General features: G+C 38.9%; 1 protein-coding gene across 1 annotated transcript in view; it reads right to left on the reverse strand.

Annotated features, from left to right (window-relative positions):
* The window catches only part of AQR (aquarius intron-binding spliceosomal factor), a 163023-nt gene that overhangs the window by 121408 nt on the left and 23998 nt on the right, over positions 1-17617 (reverse strand). The window contains exon 4 of the mRNA XM_058293866.2: positions 14673-14708. Within this exon, the coding sequence (XP_058149849.1) occupies positions 14673-14708 (36 nt within the window). The remainder of the gene's footprint in view (positions 1-14672; positions 14709-17617) is intronic.

The raw sequence follows: 17617 nt of genomic DNA on the forward strand, positions 1-17617 counted from the left end.
ATGTATTTAAGGTACTTAATGAGAAAAACTGCCAACCAAAAATTCTGTATCTGGCAAAGCTGTCCTTCAAAAATAAGGGTGAGTTCAAAGTCTTCACAGAGAAAAACTGATAGAATGTGTTACCAAAAGACCAGATTTACAAAAGATACTAACTGAGGTGCTGCAACCTGAAAGGAAAAAACAAGGGTGAGAGATTTGGAGAAATGTTTTGAAATCAAGTTTATAAGGAAGGGTAAACTAAAGGATAAGAAGACAGACAACAGAATAGTATGACAACAGAAAACCGAAGGACAAAATGGATGCGATAAGTAATGCCTTTACAGTAACAATACTAAATGTTAATGGACTGAACTCCCCAATCAAAAGACATATGCTGGTAGAATGAATAAAAAAATATGAGCCATCTATATGTTGTCTACAAGAGCCCCATCTCAGACGTAAGGACAAAACCAGGTTAAAAGCAAAAGGTTGGAAAAAAGGTATTCCATGCAAAAGTAAGCAAAAAAGTAGACCAGATAAATGTAAAATAACAGTATTATAGCATATGAACAATAATTAGTGCAACTAGCAAACTGCTCCAGTGATCAGTATTCTGTAAGTTTCTTCATCAAAATAAACACTTGCTTTTAATTGAGGAGGTCTGAAGAAGAGATATATTTTTGGATACTTCATTTTTTTTAACCCTTTCTTATGCATACTCATTAATTAAAATAATCCATCTGGAGCAATAATGATTTACCGTGACTACTGTTGAAAAAGATTTTGAGTTTTTCTGCCTCATGAAATTATGAGTTGGCATACTGTTATCTGCTGTAATCCATTCCAGTAAGAGGTAAAGAATTCCCAAATAGGAATTTGATTATCTAGAAAGAATTTTGGCCCAAATGGAAATTAAATAACTAAACCAATAATTCATTTCATTCTTAGAGATTATTATGTCCAATAGAGCTGTAATATAAAAATCACAATTATGTTTTGAGTAATTTCTATTATATTAGAGTTATTACTTAATATTTACATTTATAAATGTTTGTTGATATACTATCTATTTCTTATAATTGGTTATATTAAATCTAACCTGGGGAAGTGGATTTGGCCCAGTGGTTAGGGCGTCCATCTACCACATGGGAGGTCCCCAGGCCTCCTTGACCCGTGTGGAACTGGCCCATGCGCAGGGCTGATGCGCACAAGGAGTGCCATGCCACACATCGGTGTCCCCGCATAGGGAGCCCCACGCGCAAGGAGTGTGCCCCGTAAGAAGAGCTGCCCAGCGCGAAAGAAAGTGTAGCCTGCCCAGGAATGGTGCCGCACACACGGAGAGTTGACACAACAAGATGATGCAACAAAATGAGACACAGATTTCCATGCCGCTGACAACAACAGAAGTGGACAAAGAAGAACATGCAGCAAATAGACACAGAGAACAGACAACTTGGGGGGGGGGGGAAGGGAGAGAAATAAAAAAATACATAAATAATCTTAAAAAAAAAAAATCTAACCTGGCCTTGCACTCTTTTCAAGTTTGTAATTTCTTTTAATCTATTTTTCTATTTATTTTACAATTTTACAATAAAGGTCTTTTTAAGGACTAAAAAAAAAGCCATTGATTATACACTTTGAATATATCATATGGTATATGTGACTATCTCAATAGAACTGTTTAATAAACAAATAAATAATTGTGAAATAGCCAGAAATAGTACTACGTACAGCAGGGGAAACAGAGAGATTAAGAAAGGAGGAATTTCCTTGTTTGTTTGTGTGTATTTGTTTATTATTTTTATTACTGAAATAATGAAAATGCTTTAATAATGATTGAAGTGATGAATGCACAGCTGTGTGATTTTACCAAATACCAATCTAACCTGGGGAAGTGGATTTGGCCCAGTGGTTAGGGAGTCCATCTACCACATGGGTATACTTTGGATAAATTCTATACTTTACTAATATGTATTAAAAAATGGATTTGTTAAAAAATATAGGTTGAGTTGTGGTAAAATACACCAAATGTATGATATGGACTATAGTTAGTAGTAATATTTTGACAATGCTCTTGCATAGTTTATAACACAAGCTTCACAATAATGCAAAGTGTTGGTGGAGGGGTGACGTATGGGACCCCTGTATGATGTTACGGATGCTTATTTTGTAATCTCACAGCTTTTATTATATACTTCTGTTTTTGTATGTTCATGAATGAATGACATACTTCAATAAAAAATATTTTTTAAAAAATCTTCACTGATGGGAGGGGGTGTAGTTCAGTGGTTGAGTGCCTGCTTCCCATGTATGAGGTCCTGGGTTCAATCCCCAGTCCCTCCTTAAAATTAAAAGAAAAATTTTTTTTAATCTGGGAAGCAGATTTGGCCCAACGGATAGGGTGTCAGCCTACCACATGGGAGGTCCAAGGTTCAAACCCAAGGCCTCTTGACCTGTGTGATGAGCTGGCCCATGCACAGTCTTGATGCGTCAAGGAGTGCTATGCCATGCAGGGGTGTCCCCCACATAGAGGTGCCCCACGCACAAGGAGTCACCCCATAAGGAGAGCCGCCCAGTGCAAAAAAAGTGCAGCCTGCCCAGGAATGGCACTGCACACACGGAGAGCTGACACAGCAAGATGAGCAAGATGACGCAACAAAAAGAGACACAGATTCCTGGTGCCACTGACAAGAATTCAAGAGGACACAGAAGAACACACAGAGAATGGACACAGAGAGCAGAAAACTGGGGGTGAGGGGAGAAGAGAGAGAAATAAATTAAAAATATATCTTTAAAAAAAAATCACTGGCATTGATACCTTGAATCTGTTCAGTTACTTTCATCTTCAGTTCCAAGAACTTTCCTGGTTTATGATATTTTCCAGGACTCTAGAATTCCTGTTTTATCTCAATCTTATATAAGTGCCTTTTTGATTCTTATCTGTCTTTTTGAGAGAAGGCATGAAAAGGTGGAAAGGGCATATTTACCTAGCCCTAACCCTAACCTGTGGACCAGAGGACCCAATTTCTACTCTCAGTTTTCTCATCTATAAAATAAAGGCGATCTTACCTGGGATATTGTGAGGATTAAGTGAGATCACATACTTAAAGTGTTATATAATAAAGAAATCAGCGGATCTTAGTTCCTGGGAAACATTTTCTGTGATAGTAGTGTCTTTTGTTATTTATGGTGGGCCCCAAAGCACAACTGAATAGCTCATACTAAAAAGACTCAGGATTAGGGTTCTGAGCCCTATTTATTAGCCTGATAAAACTGAGTTCAACCACATAGGCACTGATTTTAACAATTACACCTCCATGTAATGAAACCACAAAAAACTCTAGACACCAAAACTCAAGCAGAGCTTTTATGACTGATAAATGTGCCAGGAGGATGATGCTAACTGCCTCCAAAAGAGGACATGGAAGCTTGCATTTGAGACACTTACAAACCTTACCCTATGTGTCTCTCCTTACTTGTATTCTTTTCATTCTAATAAAACTATAATTTTAAGTATGGTACTTTCCCAAGTTCTATGGATCATTTTAATGAATTATCAAACTTGAGGGGATGATGGGAACCCCAGAATTTGTAGCCAGTTAGTTAGAAGTAAGGGTGGTACTGAGAACTGTACTTGCAACTGGTGTCTGAAGTGAAGACAGAGAGGGAAGAAATGACTCCTCTACAACAATGGAATACGCCACTAACCTGTGGAGTCTACCTAACTTTGGGTAGTTAGAATTAGAATTGTATGGTATGTTGGTATGTGAAATTATTGAAGTTACTGCAAGTATATTAACACAGTTCTCAGTGTAGGTAGGCACTCAACTTACTAGTTACTTCATAACTATGAATGTTACTTTATAACTATGAATGTGAATGTCTCCTCTATACTTCATGCCATTTTTGTGATAGTCAAATCAGTGTACAGAGACTGACAGTTGTTAAAACAGAAGCTCTGAAAATGAAAATGGATCTGAAAATGAAGATGGGAAGATGGCCCATTAGCAAGACACAGGACTCACTCCTCCCCCAGAAAAATAGCTAGAGGATGGGCAAAAACAACGTAGAAAAAAATGTCCTAAGCTTTAGGCACCAAGGGAAGGCTGGACACCACCCAGAAGAGAGAGTGGCATAGGAAAAGAATCTCCACAGGAAGGCTATAAGTAGAAGCTGCAAACTCCCTTCCCCCTATCCTTGGAGGAGACAGCTTTAAATTCTATAGTCTCTGGCTGGTGGCTATGGATAGGCTGGAGAGGTGTACCTTCCAGGAATGGGAGAAAGAGGGACACAGAACATCAAGAAGACACTGGGTAATCACAAAGAAGAATTTGAAAACCTGAAGAGAAAAATAACAGAGCTTATGGGAATGAAAGGCACAATAGGCAGGGGGGAAAACACATTAAAGGAATACAACAGCAGTCAAAATAACAGAGAAAAAAATAATTGACAAGACAGAATAGCTGAAATTGAAGAGAGAAGAACAGAGAGAAAAGAAAGGGGAAAAAATTGAGTAAGGGCTCAGGGAGTTGAATGAAGAAATGAAGCACAAAAACATTCATGTCATGGGAATTCCAGAAGGAAAAGAGAAAGGAAAGGGGGCAGAAAGAGTATTCAAGGAAATAGCGGCTGAAAATTTCCCAACTCTCAAGAAAGAAATGAACTTACAGTACAAGAAGTGTAGCATAGCCCATCAGAATAAATCTGAATAGAACTAATCTGAGGCACAGACTACACATAACGTAAAATGTCAAAGATGAAGAAAAAATTGTGAGAACAGCAAGGGAGAAATAAACCATTACATAAAAGGGTCACCCAGTAAGACTCAATGTGGATATCTCATCAGAAACCAGAGGTAAGAAGACAAGGACATTAAGATAATGAAAAAGAGAAATTTGTTAGCTGAGAATTCTTTATCCAGCAAAACTGTCCTTCAAATATGAAGGTGAGTTAAAATGTTCACAAACAGAAACTAAGAGAGTTTGCAAAAAAGAATCAGGCTTTATAGGCAATATTAAAGGGAGCCTTACATCCCAAAAGAAAAAGACTGGAGAAGCGGACGTGGCCCCAGTGATTGATCATAATGGGAGGTCCTGGGTTCAGTTCCCAGTGCCTCCAAAATAAGAAGAGCAAGACAGCAAGCTGATGCAATGGGCTAGGGTGGTGAGCTGATGCAACAAGATTATGCAACAAGAGACACAAGGAGGAACAATGCAATGAGAGATGCAACGAAGCAGCGAGTGGAAGTGGCTCAAGCAATTAGGTGCCTCCATCCTACATGGGAGGTCCCGGGTTTGGTTCCTGGCGTCCTCTAAAAAATGAAGACAAGCACACAACAGACACAACAAATGCAAACAAGAGAGGGTGGGGAGAAATAAATAAAATAAATCTGAAAAAAAGAAAAAAAAAAAGACAGGTGAGAGAGGATTGGAAGAGACTGCAGAAGGCAAGAACAGTAGAAAGGATAGCCAAAAGAGTAAAAAGACAGATGAAAATAAGACACAGCATAAGAAAACCAAAGAATAAAACACCTTTATATTAATATCATTGAATGTGAATTGATTAAACTCCCCAATCAAAAGATACACACATTTGACAGAAATTTAAAAACATGAGTCAAGCATATGATGCTGTGGCAGTTTGAGATTGTTTATGAATTCCAAAAAAAGAAAAAAAGATTATGTTTGTAAACTGGTCTGTTCCTCTGGGTATGATCCCCTTTAACAGTATTAGATTCACCTGAGATGTCTTTGATTAAATTACTGTAAAGATTAGGGTTTTGATCTGACCACGACAGTTGTGCATGACTCGGGGTTGAGTACCCACTCCCTTGGTAGGCTGGTATAAAGGGACAAACTCTCAAAAAGACACATAGAAGAGGAGATAGCTCTGTTATGTTTGATCCTGGGGCACTGGGGAGATATGAGCCATTCACCTGATAGTTTGCAGCAGGAAACAGAGTGGCTGCACAGCTGGTAAGGCCTAGAAAGAAACAAGCCCTATGCCAGACTGATTTAGGAAGCCCTGAGAGACAAGCCCTATGCCAGCCTAAAGCTGAGATCAGAAGAAGCAGGGCCCAGGGAGCCTTAAGAGGAAGAAGGCCCAAGAGGCCCAAGAGACCAGACAGAAATGGCCAGCCATCTTGCTTCAACACATGGCAGCTGACTTTGTTAAAAAAGTCCTCTTATGGTACCTTGAGTTGGACTCTTTAGGGCCTTGTAACTATAAACCTTTACCCCCAAATAAATACCAACAGGTTTCTGATACTTTGTATCAACACCCCTTTGCCTGACTAATACAGCTGCCTACAAGAGACTCAAGTTAGACCCAGGATTACAAACTGGCTGAAAGTGAAAGGTTGGAAAAAGATACTCCATGCAAATAGTAACCAAAAAAGAGCAGGGGTAGCTATACTAATATCCAACAAACAGACTTTAAATGCAAAAAACTTACGAGATACATAAGGCCATTATATATTAATAAAAGAGAATCCACCAAGAAGAAAGAATAGTCATAAATTTCTATACACCTAACCAGGATGCCCCCAAAATACACGAGGCAAAACTCTGACAAAACTGAAGGGAAACAGACATCTCTACAGTAATAGCTGGGAGACTTCAACATACCACTCACATCATTAAATAGAACTAGACAAAAGATCAACAAGAAACAGAGAACTTTAACAATAGGATATACCTAACACAGATATAAAGAACATTGCATCCCAAATCAGTCGGTTACACATTCTTCTCAAGTGCTCAAGGATCTTTCTCCAGGATAAACCATATGTTAAGTCACAAGGCAGGTCTCAATAAATATAAAAACATTGAAATCATACAAAGCACCTTCTCAGATCATAATGAAATGAAAGTGGAATCAATAATAGAAGGAAAACGGGAAAATTCGCAAATGCGTAAAGGCTAAACAACTCATTGCTAAACAAACAGTGAGTCCAAGAAGAGATTACAAGTGACATTAGTAAATATATTGAGATAAATGAAAATGAGACTACAATGTATAGAATCTTATGAGATACAGCAAAGACAATGCTGAGGGAAATGTACAGCCCTAACACCTGTATTAAAAAAAGTTAAAATCAAAGATATAACCAAAAAACTGGAGAAACTAGAAAAAGGAGAGCAAACAATTCCCAAAGCAAGCAGAAGGAAAGAAATAATAAAGATTAGTGCAGAAATTAATGAAATTGAGAACAAAAAAACAACAAAGAAAATCAACTAAACAAAAAGTTGGTTCTTTGAAAAGATCAACAAAACTGACAAACCCTTAGCTAGACTAATAAAGAAAAAAAGAGAGAGGATGCAAATAAATAAAATCAGAAATGAAAGGAGGGAATTAACGACTAACCCCCCAAAAATAAAATGGATCATAAGAGGATATTATGAGAAACTGCCAATAAACTAGACAACCTAGATGAAATGGACAAATTTCTAGGCACAATCAGCCTACAATGACAATACAAGAAATACAAGAACTTAACAAACCAATCACATGTAAAGAGATCAAATCAATCATCAAAAATCTCCCAACAATGAAAAGTCCAGGACCTGATGGCTTCACAGGTGAATTTTACTAAGCATTTTAAGAATTAACAGCAATCCTGTTTAAACTCTTCCAAAAATTTGAAGAGGAGGGAGAATTACCCAACACATTTTATGAAGTCAATATCACTCTAAAACCTAAGCCAGATAAAGATACTTTAAGAGAAGAAAATTCCTGACCAATCTCTCTAATGAACATAGATAAAAATTCTCAATAAAATACTTCCAAATAAAATCCAACAGCCTATCAAAAGACTTATACACCACAACCAAGTGGGATTTATTCCTAGTATGCAAGGTTCAACATTAAAAAATCAACATAACACACCACAAGAACATATTGAAGGAAAATAACCACATGATAACCTCAATCAATGCAGAAAAGGCATTCAAGGGAAGTGGATGTGGCTGAAGTGATTGAGCTCCCACCTACCACATGGGAGGCCCGAACTTTGGTTCCCGGTGCCTCCTAAAGAGGACAAGCAAGACAGAGAGCTGACACGATGAGCTGACACAACAAGATAATGCAACAAGAGACACAAGGAGGGAAACATAATGAGACACAACAAAGCAGGGCACAGAGGGGGCTCAATTCAGCAGACTATTGGAGGCAATTAAGTGCCTCCCTCCCACATGGGAGATCACAGGTTTGGCTCCCAGTGCCTACTAAAAGGAAAATTAGCACAAAATGAACAGACAATGAGCACAAACAAGGAGGGGGTGGGGGAAAATAAAGAAATCTTTTTTCTAAAAAAAGGCATTTGACAAAATCCAGCATCCTTCTTGATAAAAACACTTCAAATTATAGGAATAGAAGGGAAATTCTTCAATACGAAAACCTAGCCAACATTGTACTCAATGGAGGGAGGGTGAAAGCTTTCCCTCTAAAATCAGGAATAAGACAAGAATGCCCACAGTCACCACTATTATTCAACATTGAGCTAGAAGTTACAACTAGAGCAATTAGACAAGAAAAAAATAATAAAAGACATCCACGTAGGAAAAGAGGGAGTAAAATCCTATCTGCTGATGACATGATCCCATATTTAGAAAATTCTGCAATGTCTACAACAAAACTACTTGAGCTAATAAACGAGTTCAGCAAAGTGGCCGGATACAAGACCAGCAGATCAACACACAAAAATCAGTAATGCTGGGAAGCGGCTGTGGCTCAATCAGATGAGCTTCCATCTACCATATGGGAAGCCCTCGGTTCGCGTCCCAGGGCCTCCTTGTGAAGGCAGGCTTGCCCGCATGCTGCGGAGTACCACCTAGCTCACAGATGCTGCGGAGAGCTGACTCAGCAAGGTGATGCAACAAAAAGAAGGGAGATAAGTGAGGACACAGAAGAGCCCACAGAGAATGGACAGAGAGAGCAGACAGCAAGCAAGCCACAAGGGGGGAGGGGAAATAAAAATAAGTAATAAAATAATAAATACACACACAGAAGAACGTACAGTGAATGGACACACAAAAAAGCCACAAGGGGGGGGATAAAAAAAAATCAGGAATGCTTCTGTACACTACTATTGAACAATCTGTAGAGAGAATCAAGGGAAAAATTCTATTTACAATAACAACAAGAAGACTCAAACACCTAGGAATCAATTTAACAAAGAAGTACAGGACCTATATTCAGAAAACTACAAAGCAATGCTAAAAGAAATCAGTGAAGACCTAAACAAACGGATAGACATTCCATGTTCAAGGACTGGAAAACTAAATATTGTGAAGATATCAATCCTACCCAAATTGTTTACAGACCCAATGCAATACTAACCAAAATTCCAACAGTCTGCTTTACAGACATAGAAAAGGAAATGATCAAATTTATTTGGAAGGGAAAGTGCACCTGAAAGCCAAAAGCATTCTAAAATAGAAGGGCAATGTGGGAGGAATTTCACTGCCTGACCTTGAAATATATTACAAAACTACAGTGGTCAAAACAGCATGGTATTGTTCATGGGAGCTGCCAACAAGGTGCCTACTGCTGTGGGTTGTTACAGCTGCTGGAGCTGCAGTGGTGCCCCCTCCTTGCTCCCAGGCACCCTTCCCAGGTCCTCGACCTCTGACTTCACATGAACAGCAGCGGAGAGAGGTGGCAGGATGAACATGGGCATGGCACACAGCAAGGTAAACCCCAACACATGAGTGATGAACAGCCACAGCATCTGGCTCTCCTATGTGCTGGCCATCGGGCTTTTCCACATGGTGCTGCTCAGCAACCCCTTTGTGAGTGTCCCTGTTGTCTGGACCCTCACCAACCTCATCCACAACATGGGCATATACATCTTCTTGTACACGGTGAAGGGGACACCTTTTGAGACCCCAGACCAGGGGAAGGCAAGGTTGCTTTCCCACTGGGAATAGATGGACTACAGGGTCCAGTTCACCACCTCTTAAAAGTTCTTTACTATCAAATGCTGAACTTTCTCACCAGCTTCTACACCAAGTACGACCAAATCCATTTCATCCTCAGCACCATGTCCTTGATGAGCGTGCTCATCCCAAAGCTGTCCCAGATCCATGGAGTCCGGATTTATGGAATCAATAAGGTCTGAGGGTACAGTCCCTCTCCCTGCCCAGGATGGCAGAGGAGGGGTAGAAGGCCTGTGCTGGATGCTGAAAACAGGAGCCTCTGGACACCATAAGAGATGGGGATTAGGTCTCTGGGCCCTAGTTTAATCCCTTGCTTCCCCCAGTAGGTGACTTGGAATAGCTTAGAATGGGGTTGGGGTAGGACCTCAGGGCACTGATTCTTCTGATTTTTTTTTTTTGCTCTTTTCCTTTTGCCTTTTGACTCCCTGAGGGAGTCACAGAAAGGAGGTTGGGAAAGGAGACCAGGGGAACCACCCACTCACTTGCTTACCCTCAGGTGGCCAAAGCACTTTAACTCCTGCAAGTGAAGCAGAGGGGACAGTATAACTTCTAAATTGTTTCACCTTACTTCTTAAGTCTTTAGGATGACACTCTATGTGCTTATATGTATGACAGCAAGTATGTGATGGCTAAGCACTGATCAGTCTAAGTGTGGGGATTAGCTGGGGTTGAGGAGGATAAGAAGAGGCATGACCCCAAAGGTTTGGAGGCTAGGCTGCTGTTATCTTGGCTCTGATGGTGGGGTAGGGGCAGAGGGCATGTGGAGGGATGGTGAGTTGAGGTTTAAAAGAATGTAACCTCACAGAAGCAGAATGGTGAAAGGGAGGGAGGGGATGGGACAAAAGCCAGGCCCAACCTCATCATTTGGGATACGGGCAGGGAAAGGAGCAGGCTTGGAGGGTAAACTTACCCACAGAATGGTGGTAATAATAGGGAAGGGATGCTGCTGTGCCTTGGAAGCTGCTAGGTTGGTGTGAGGAGGTAGAGCTGGGTGAAAGGTCTGTGAGTTGTTGTGCTTACAGGTCCAGTTTGACAAAGTGGTGGTACGAGGAGCTGAGGAAGCTGGGGCAGAAATAATGGGTCATGGGTCCCTTCCTCAGCCCCTCTCCTCGTAACCTCATGCAGTCTAACATTGGGGCAGGGCATCTTTTGTGTGGCACGCACATGTGGGAAGATGAAGCCACTCTTTAAGGGGTTTGTGGATTGTGGCACACACAGAACCCCTTCACAAGCCAGGCAATGGCAGGAGCAAGGAGTGGCCTGCAGTGGCCAGGAGCCTGAGTACAGGCCTGGAAAGAAGCCTTCTCCCCTCCCCAGCCCAACCAGGATTTCTGTGTTGCTTTTGAAAAGGTGTGGATTCCCTTGCCCTCTCCCAGGGGCCTGAAGAAGGAAAAGAGGGTTATTAGCTCAGTTTTCTGCTCCTTGGTCCCTCATACCCCTAGCCTTAAATCATAGGGAAATTTCATCTTGAAATCTTTCTAAGCAAAGTGTAAAAAGGATTTTTTTCCCTTTGTACAGTATTCTAAGAAAGGCAAGTATAGGGCAATGTGTTCCTGTTACATACACACACACACACACACACACACACACAAACAGCATGGTATTGGCATAAGGACAGACATATCCAACAGCGGAATAGAACTGAGAATCCAGAAGTAAACCCTCACCTCTAGAGCCAACCGGGTTTCAACAAACCTACCAAGTCCATGTTAATAAGACAAAACAGTTTCTTCAACAAATGGTGCTGGGAGAACTTGACAGCTATAACCAACAGAATGAAAGAGGACCTGTATCTTACTTCCTATACAAGAATCAACTCAAAATGGATCAAAGACCTAAATATAAGAGCCAGGACCATAAAACTGCCAAAAGAAAATGTAGGGAAACATCTTCAAGGTCTTGTGGTAGGTAGTGGTTTCTTGGACCTTACACCCAAAGCACAAGTAAAAAAGAAAAGAAAAATAATGGATAAATGGGACCTCCTCAAAATTAAACACCTCTGGAAGTGGACTTGGCCCAGTGGATAGGGCGTCCGTCTACCACATGGGAGGTCCGTGGTTCAAACCCCGGGCCTCCTTGACCCATGTGGAGCTGGCCCATGTGCAGTACTGATGGGCGCGAGGATTGCCGTGCCACGCAGGGGTGTCCCCTGCGTAGGGGAGCCCCACGCGCAAGGAGTGCGCCCATAAGGAGAGCTGCCCAGTGTGAAAAAAGCTCAGCTTGCCCAGGAATGGTGCCACACACACGGAGAGCTGACACAGCAAGATGACACAACAAAAAGAAACACAGACTCGCGTGCTGCTGACAACAACAGAAGCGGACAAAAAGAACACACGGCAAAAGGACACAGAGAAGAGACAACTGGGGCAGGGCGGGGGGGGGGAGGGGAGAGAAATAAATAAATCTGTTAAAAAAAAAACTGAACACCTCTGCACCTCAAAGGACTTTGTCAAAGGGATAAAAAGGCAGCTAACTCAATGGGAGGAAACATTTAGAAATCACGTATCTGATAACCGTTTAATATCCATGATATATAAAGAGATGCTACAATTCAACAATAAAAAGGCATGTGACCTGATTAAAAAATGGGCCTAAGACTTAAATGGACATTTGCCCAAAGAAAAAATAAAAATGGCAAAAAACACATGAAAAAATGTTCAACATCACTAGCAAGTAGGGAAATCTAAATCAAGGCTACAATGAGATAACATTTCACACCTATCAGAATGGCCACTATTAAAAAGACAGAGAACTCTTAAGTGTTGGAGAAGATGTGGAGAGAAAGGAATACTTATTCGTTGCTGGTGGGAATGTAGAATGGTACAGCCACTGTGGAGGACTGTTTGAATATAGATTTGACTATCATCACATGATAGTCAAATGACCACACCACTCTTGAGTATATACCCAGAAAAACTGAGAACAGTGACACAAATAGGTATCTACACACCTATGTTTACTGCAGCATTATTCACAATTGCCAAAAGATGGAAACAACCCAGGTGTCCATCAACCAATGAATGGGTAAACTGTGGTGTAGACACATGATGGAATATTATACATCTCTAAGAAGAAATGAAGTTATAAAGCATATGACAACATGGATGAACCTGGAGGGCATTATGTTGAGTGAAGCAAGCCAGACACAAAAGGCCAAATACTATATGATTGCTCTATTATGAACTAAATATTGTGTGATCTCATAGAATTAATAACTTGAACATGAGTCACCAGAAAATAGAGTGAAATGAGGTTAGAGAGTGGAAAATTGAGGTAAAAAGGATGTGTGTTAATCTTTGGAAATGAATAGAAAAGGTGAAAGCACAACATAGTGTTTGTAACAAGCAATGCTATAATATGGGTATGACAGTGGTTGAAAGGGAAAGTCTTCAGTCTTTATATTATTAGAAAGAAAGCTAAAAATGCAACACGGAACTGTATAGCATAGAGAAACCACATATGAAATATAAATATGGGTAATTTTGCATATATAAGGCTGTTTTTCTTTGAAACTGAACAAATGCATGTTAATGTTACAAGATGTTAATATTAGACAAAAATACTACCAATGCAAACTATGGACAGCAGTATATAATAATATCTTAATCTTCCAGTAAGAGTTAAAAAAAAAAGACATATACTAAGCAAAAGAAACTAGACATAGACACAAAGTACTATATACTGCTTACCTTCATCTATACAAAATATAAATAATAGAAATAAACTAGAGAAACAAAAACAGAAAAGTAGCTGTATATGGCAGGGGAAGCAGAAAGAGACTGAGAGGTGATGAGTTTTTATCTGTTTTATGATTTTTATTATTATTTTTACTGTAATCATGAAAATACTCTAATAACAATTGAACTGATGAATGCACAACTATGTAATCATTCCAAATACTGTTGATTGTACACTTTGTATGGATTATGGATTGTATCCTTTATTAATATGTATTAATACAATTGATTTGTTTAAAAACAAAACAAAACAAAAACAGAGGCTCTGATCGCAGGTGCAAACCATATTTCAAGGCAGCGTGGAGAGGCAGAAACATCATGAGCACCGGATCAGACACTGGCATCTCAGCTCTGCCAAGTGTTTAATTGTATTTTGAGCAAATTACTTAACCTCTCTGATCTCAGTCTCCTCGTCTATTAAATGGAGAGGATATACTTCTTTTGCAGGGTTGCTATAAGTGTTCTTTAAGTAAAATGCCTCTAGCACAATGCAAATGTTCAAAAAATGGTAAATACTACTATCTCAACAATAACTCTAGCTTTTATTTTAAGCCTACTGGGCACACCTGGTTGTAAACAAACACTTCCCTTCATAATATAAAAATTGTACAAACACTATCTTCTGTTTGAAATATCTATGGTATCAGTTGCTAGGTTAAAATAAGACTGCCTGAGTAATTTCAAAATTAAAGCCTAGCTTGGCAGAGATTAAAAATGGCACTTCAAATTACTGCCACTGATTCCCAGAGGAACCTAGCAAGAGTTTACGAACTGCTCAGCACATATTATCTTACCTAGTGAGAAACAACTCAAAATACAAGTTATACAAACAATGTGGAATCATCTTTAAAAACAAAGGTTATTATACACCTACTCCAAAATAAGCCAATCACAAAAATAAAAATCTTCACAAATATAGAACTATTTTCTTAACCACTCACAGAAATATACAGAAAACTCAGCTAAGAATTAAAGCACAATATCTTTAACTTTATCAAAGTGAAGTCTTTTAACTCACCTAAATTCCAGAAGCATTATTTTTCTGATGGCAAACCTAAAAATACAAAAAACAGAAATAAATAATTATATTATTTTAATAGAATATGTTAACATTATTAAGGTAAATGCAGTTTAAAATCCTTTGTTTTAGTATTAATTCACATATCAGAAAAATCATATTTTAATATGCACTGACAAAAAGCTAATTTTACTTTAGTTTTTTTATGTTGGTATTATTTTGTTTCAGGGAGATTTACCTTATTTTTAAAAACTATCCAAGAAAATTTGCTTTGGTGAAATCTCAATCACATCCTTGTGGGTGTGAACCCATTTTAAATGGGACCCTGTGAAGATGTTATTCTTAATTAAGGTGTGACCAAATGAAGCAAGGTAGGCCTTAATCTGGATTACTAGAGTCACTGTAGCAGTTTGATATTGTTTATGAATTCCAAAAATAGATACTAGATTATTTTTGTGAACTGGTCTGCTCCTCTGGACATATTAGATTGGACTGAATTCAGAGGTTTCACTTTTACTTGAAGAAATAATGATTAAGGCTTTAATTGGACCACATCAGCAGGACACTGAGTCCCTGTCCCCTTGGACGGCTGGGACTCAAAAAGAAAACGACATGGCAGAGGAGAAAGTTAGTTTTCATCCTGGAGCCCAGGAAGTAAACACACAGAGAAGCAGATACGTGAGGAAAAACAGAAGACTCCATTAAACAAGGCAGAGGGCCTGGGAAGAGAGACAAGTAGTTCATCTGACATTTTACAGCTGGCCCTGTGGAGAGAACAGAGCAGCAGAGACCAAAGAGAAACCAGTCCCAGGAAAGAAATGAGACTTATCCCAGCCTACGGCTGATACTGGAAGAAGCTGAGACCACAGAACCTTGGAAGGAAAAGGAAAACTGAACCCTTGTAGACAGTGCCCACCGTCTTGCATCAACATGTGGCAAGAGACTCTGGGTGAGAAAGTACCTCTTAATGGTACCCTGAGTTGGACTCTTTAGGGTCCACCCTTTACAAAAACCAACCAATTTCTCGTACTTTGCATCAGCACCCCTTTAACTGACTAATACAGTCACTATAAAGAGAAAAAAAAAACAGAAGCCAGGGCCAGAGAAGGTATCAGGAAGAAGCCAAAAGACGGCAGAAACCAGAAGAGAAAGGAGAAGACATCAGCATGTAACAGAGAGGCAAGCCAAGGAACTCCAAAGATTGCAGCAAGCCAGCACCAGAACACTACAGACTCCAAGAAGCAAGCCTTCTAGCCTCCAAAACTGTAAGCCAATAAATTCCAACTGTTTAAGCCAACCCATTGCATGGTTATTTGTCATAGAAACCTAACAAAATAAGGTACTATCTATGTAACAGATATAATCAGCTCCATTACATACTGGGGAAACAAATACATAGATTAATAAGCCAAAATAATTTCAGTTAAGAAACAAGTGTTCATCAATACTCATAATGTTGGATTACAATTGCCAAAAGCTAGCCTGTCTGAATTTATTAAGCACTGGCCAACACTTTCATTTAATATTCAAATATAAACATTCTACTGAAGAGTCATGCCCTCCTAAAAACACATTGGACACATGAATGTATTTTATAAATGTGGGACTCAGACTTTTTACATGCTCCTTAGTCACAATATTAAGTATAAAATATTAGAAATTCATGGAGGAAATATCAGATATTTATCTTTCTTATACTCTCTCTAATAGAAACACTTTGTTCTATACAAATAAACACTGCTTATATTCGCATCATGAGGTAGCTCTCCAAAGACAGGTTCAAGAGACTACTAATTTAGTATTATCATTTTGCATACTGGAAATAAATTAGCCACACTGGAGCACTGCCACTAGATAATAATCACCAGCTTTAAAACTTAAATGTGCAGGCATTATGAACTTATACTACCCCAGGAGACCGTTATACTGTCAAAATCCTATTCCAACTGATTTCTGATCTCTTAAATAGTTTCACTGAGCAATGTCACACAGAACTTTAATGAGAATGAAAGAAAGTTGTTTTTTGTTTTGTTTTGACTATGTAAAAGCAGAAAGTTAGAACACTGCCAAAGTGTAAACTTGTTTGAAGGTTGTAATGGTAGGCAGTTTAAATAGCTATAACATATTTACTATTATACATTAAGGTACTTGCATTATTATACATTTTTTATCCTCAATAATTTACTCTTAAAGGTTAATGTAAAAAAAAAAAAGGATTAATGTGCGCTTATACTCTTTGAGGGAGATTTTATGAGAGTCTAAGAATTCTAACCAAATATGATTACTGTGCTTTTTAAAATACAGAGTTTCTTCAGCCACAATAGGACCCATGATAAATGAGAGAAAATCCTGGCTTGTGAGATGGAAGCACAGGATTCTAGTTTTGACTCAGTTTTACTTCAGCAAAGTCTTTTAAATATTCTGGGACTCAGTTTCCTAATCTAAATTTTTTTTGGATTACTGGACAAAGTCTTGGTAGGTCAAGATAAAGCAGGCACACTCTTAAAAACACTCCATTTCTCTTCTAGCAATCTTGGTTGCCTTCACTAAATCTGGAGTTGTATGCTTCTGCCAATGAACTCTCTGAGACAGACAGTAAAGAGCTTAGCTAAAAGCGTATATATCAGATATAAAAAATAGGTCTAGGGATTCAATATCATTCCAGAAGAACTTTAAAAGTATGAAAAGCTAAATGTAATAGTAATGATGACAAATGTACACATTTTAAAGGATTTCTGGATGGTTATTTTTTTAAGTTATCAATTACTAAGAGCTCGCTTTATGCCAGACATCATGCCAAAGATTTAATATACATTTCATTAAATCCTCCCAAAGCTGGATAATGTATTACATGTATAATAAAATCAGTCCAATAACTGGATCATTAAATTTAATAAGAAAAAAAGAGAAGGAAGGGATATGCAAAAAGGAGTTGTTTTGCTGCT

The sequence above is a fragment of the Dasypus novemcinctus genome, chromosome 3, assembly GCF_030445035.2.
Source record: "Dasypus novemcinctus isolate mDasNov1 chromosome 3, mDasNov1.1.hap2, whole genome shotgun sequence".
Lineage (NCBI taxonomy): Eukaryota > Metazoa > Chordata > Mammalia > Cingulata > Dasypodidae > Dasypus > Dasypus novemcinctus.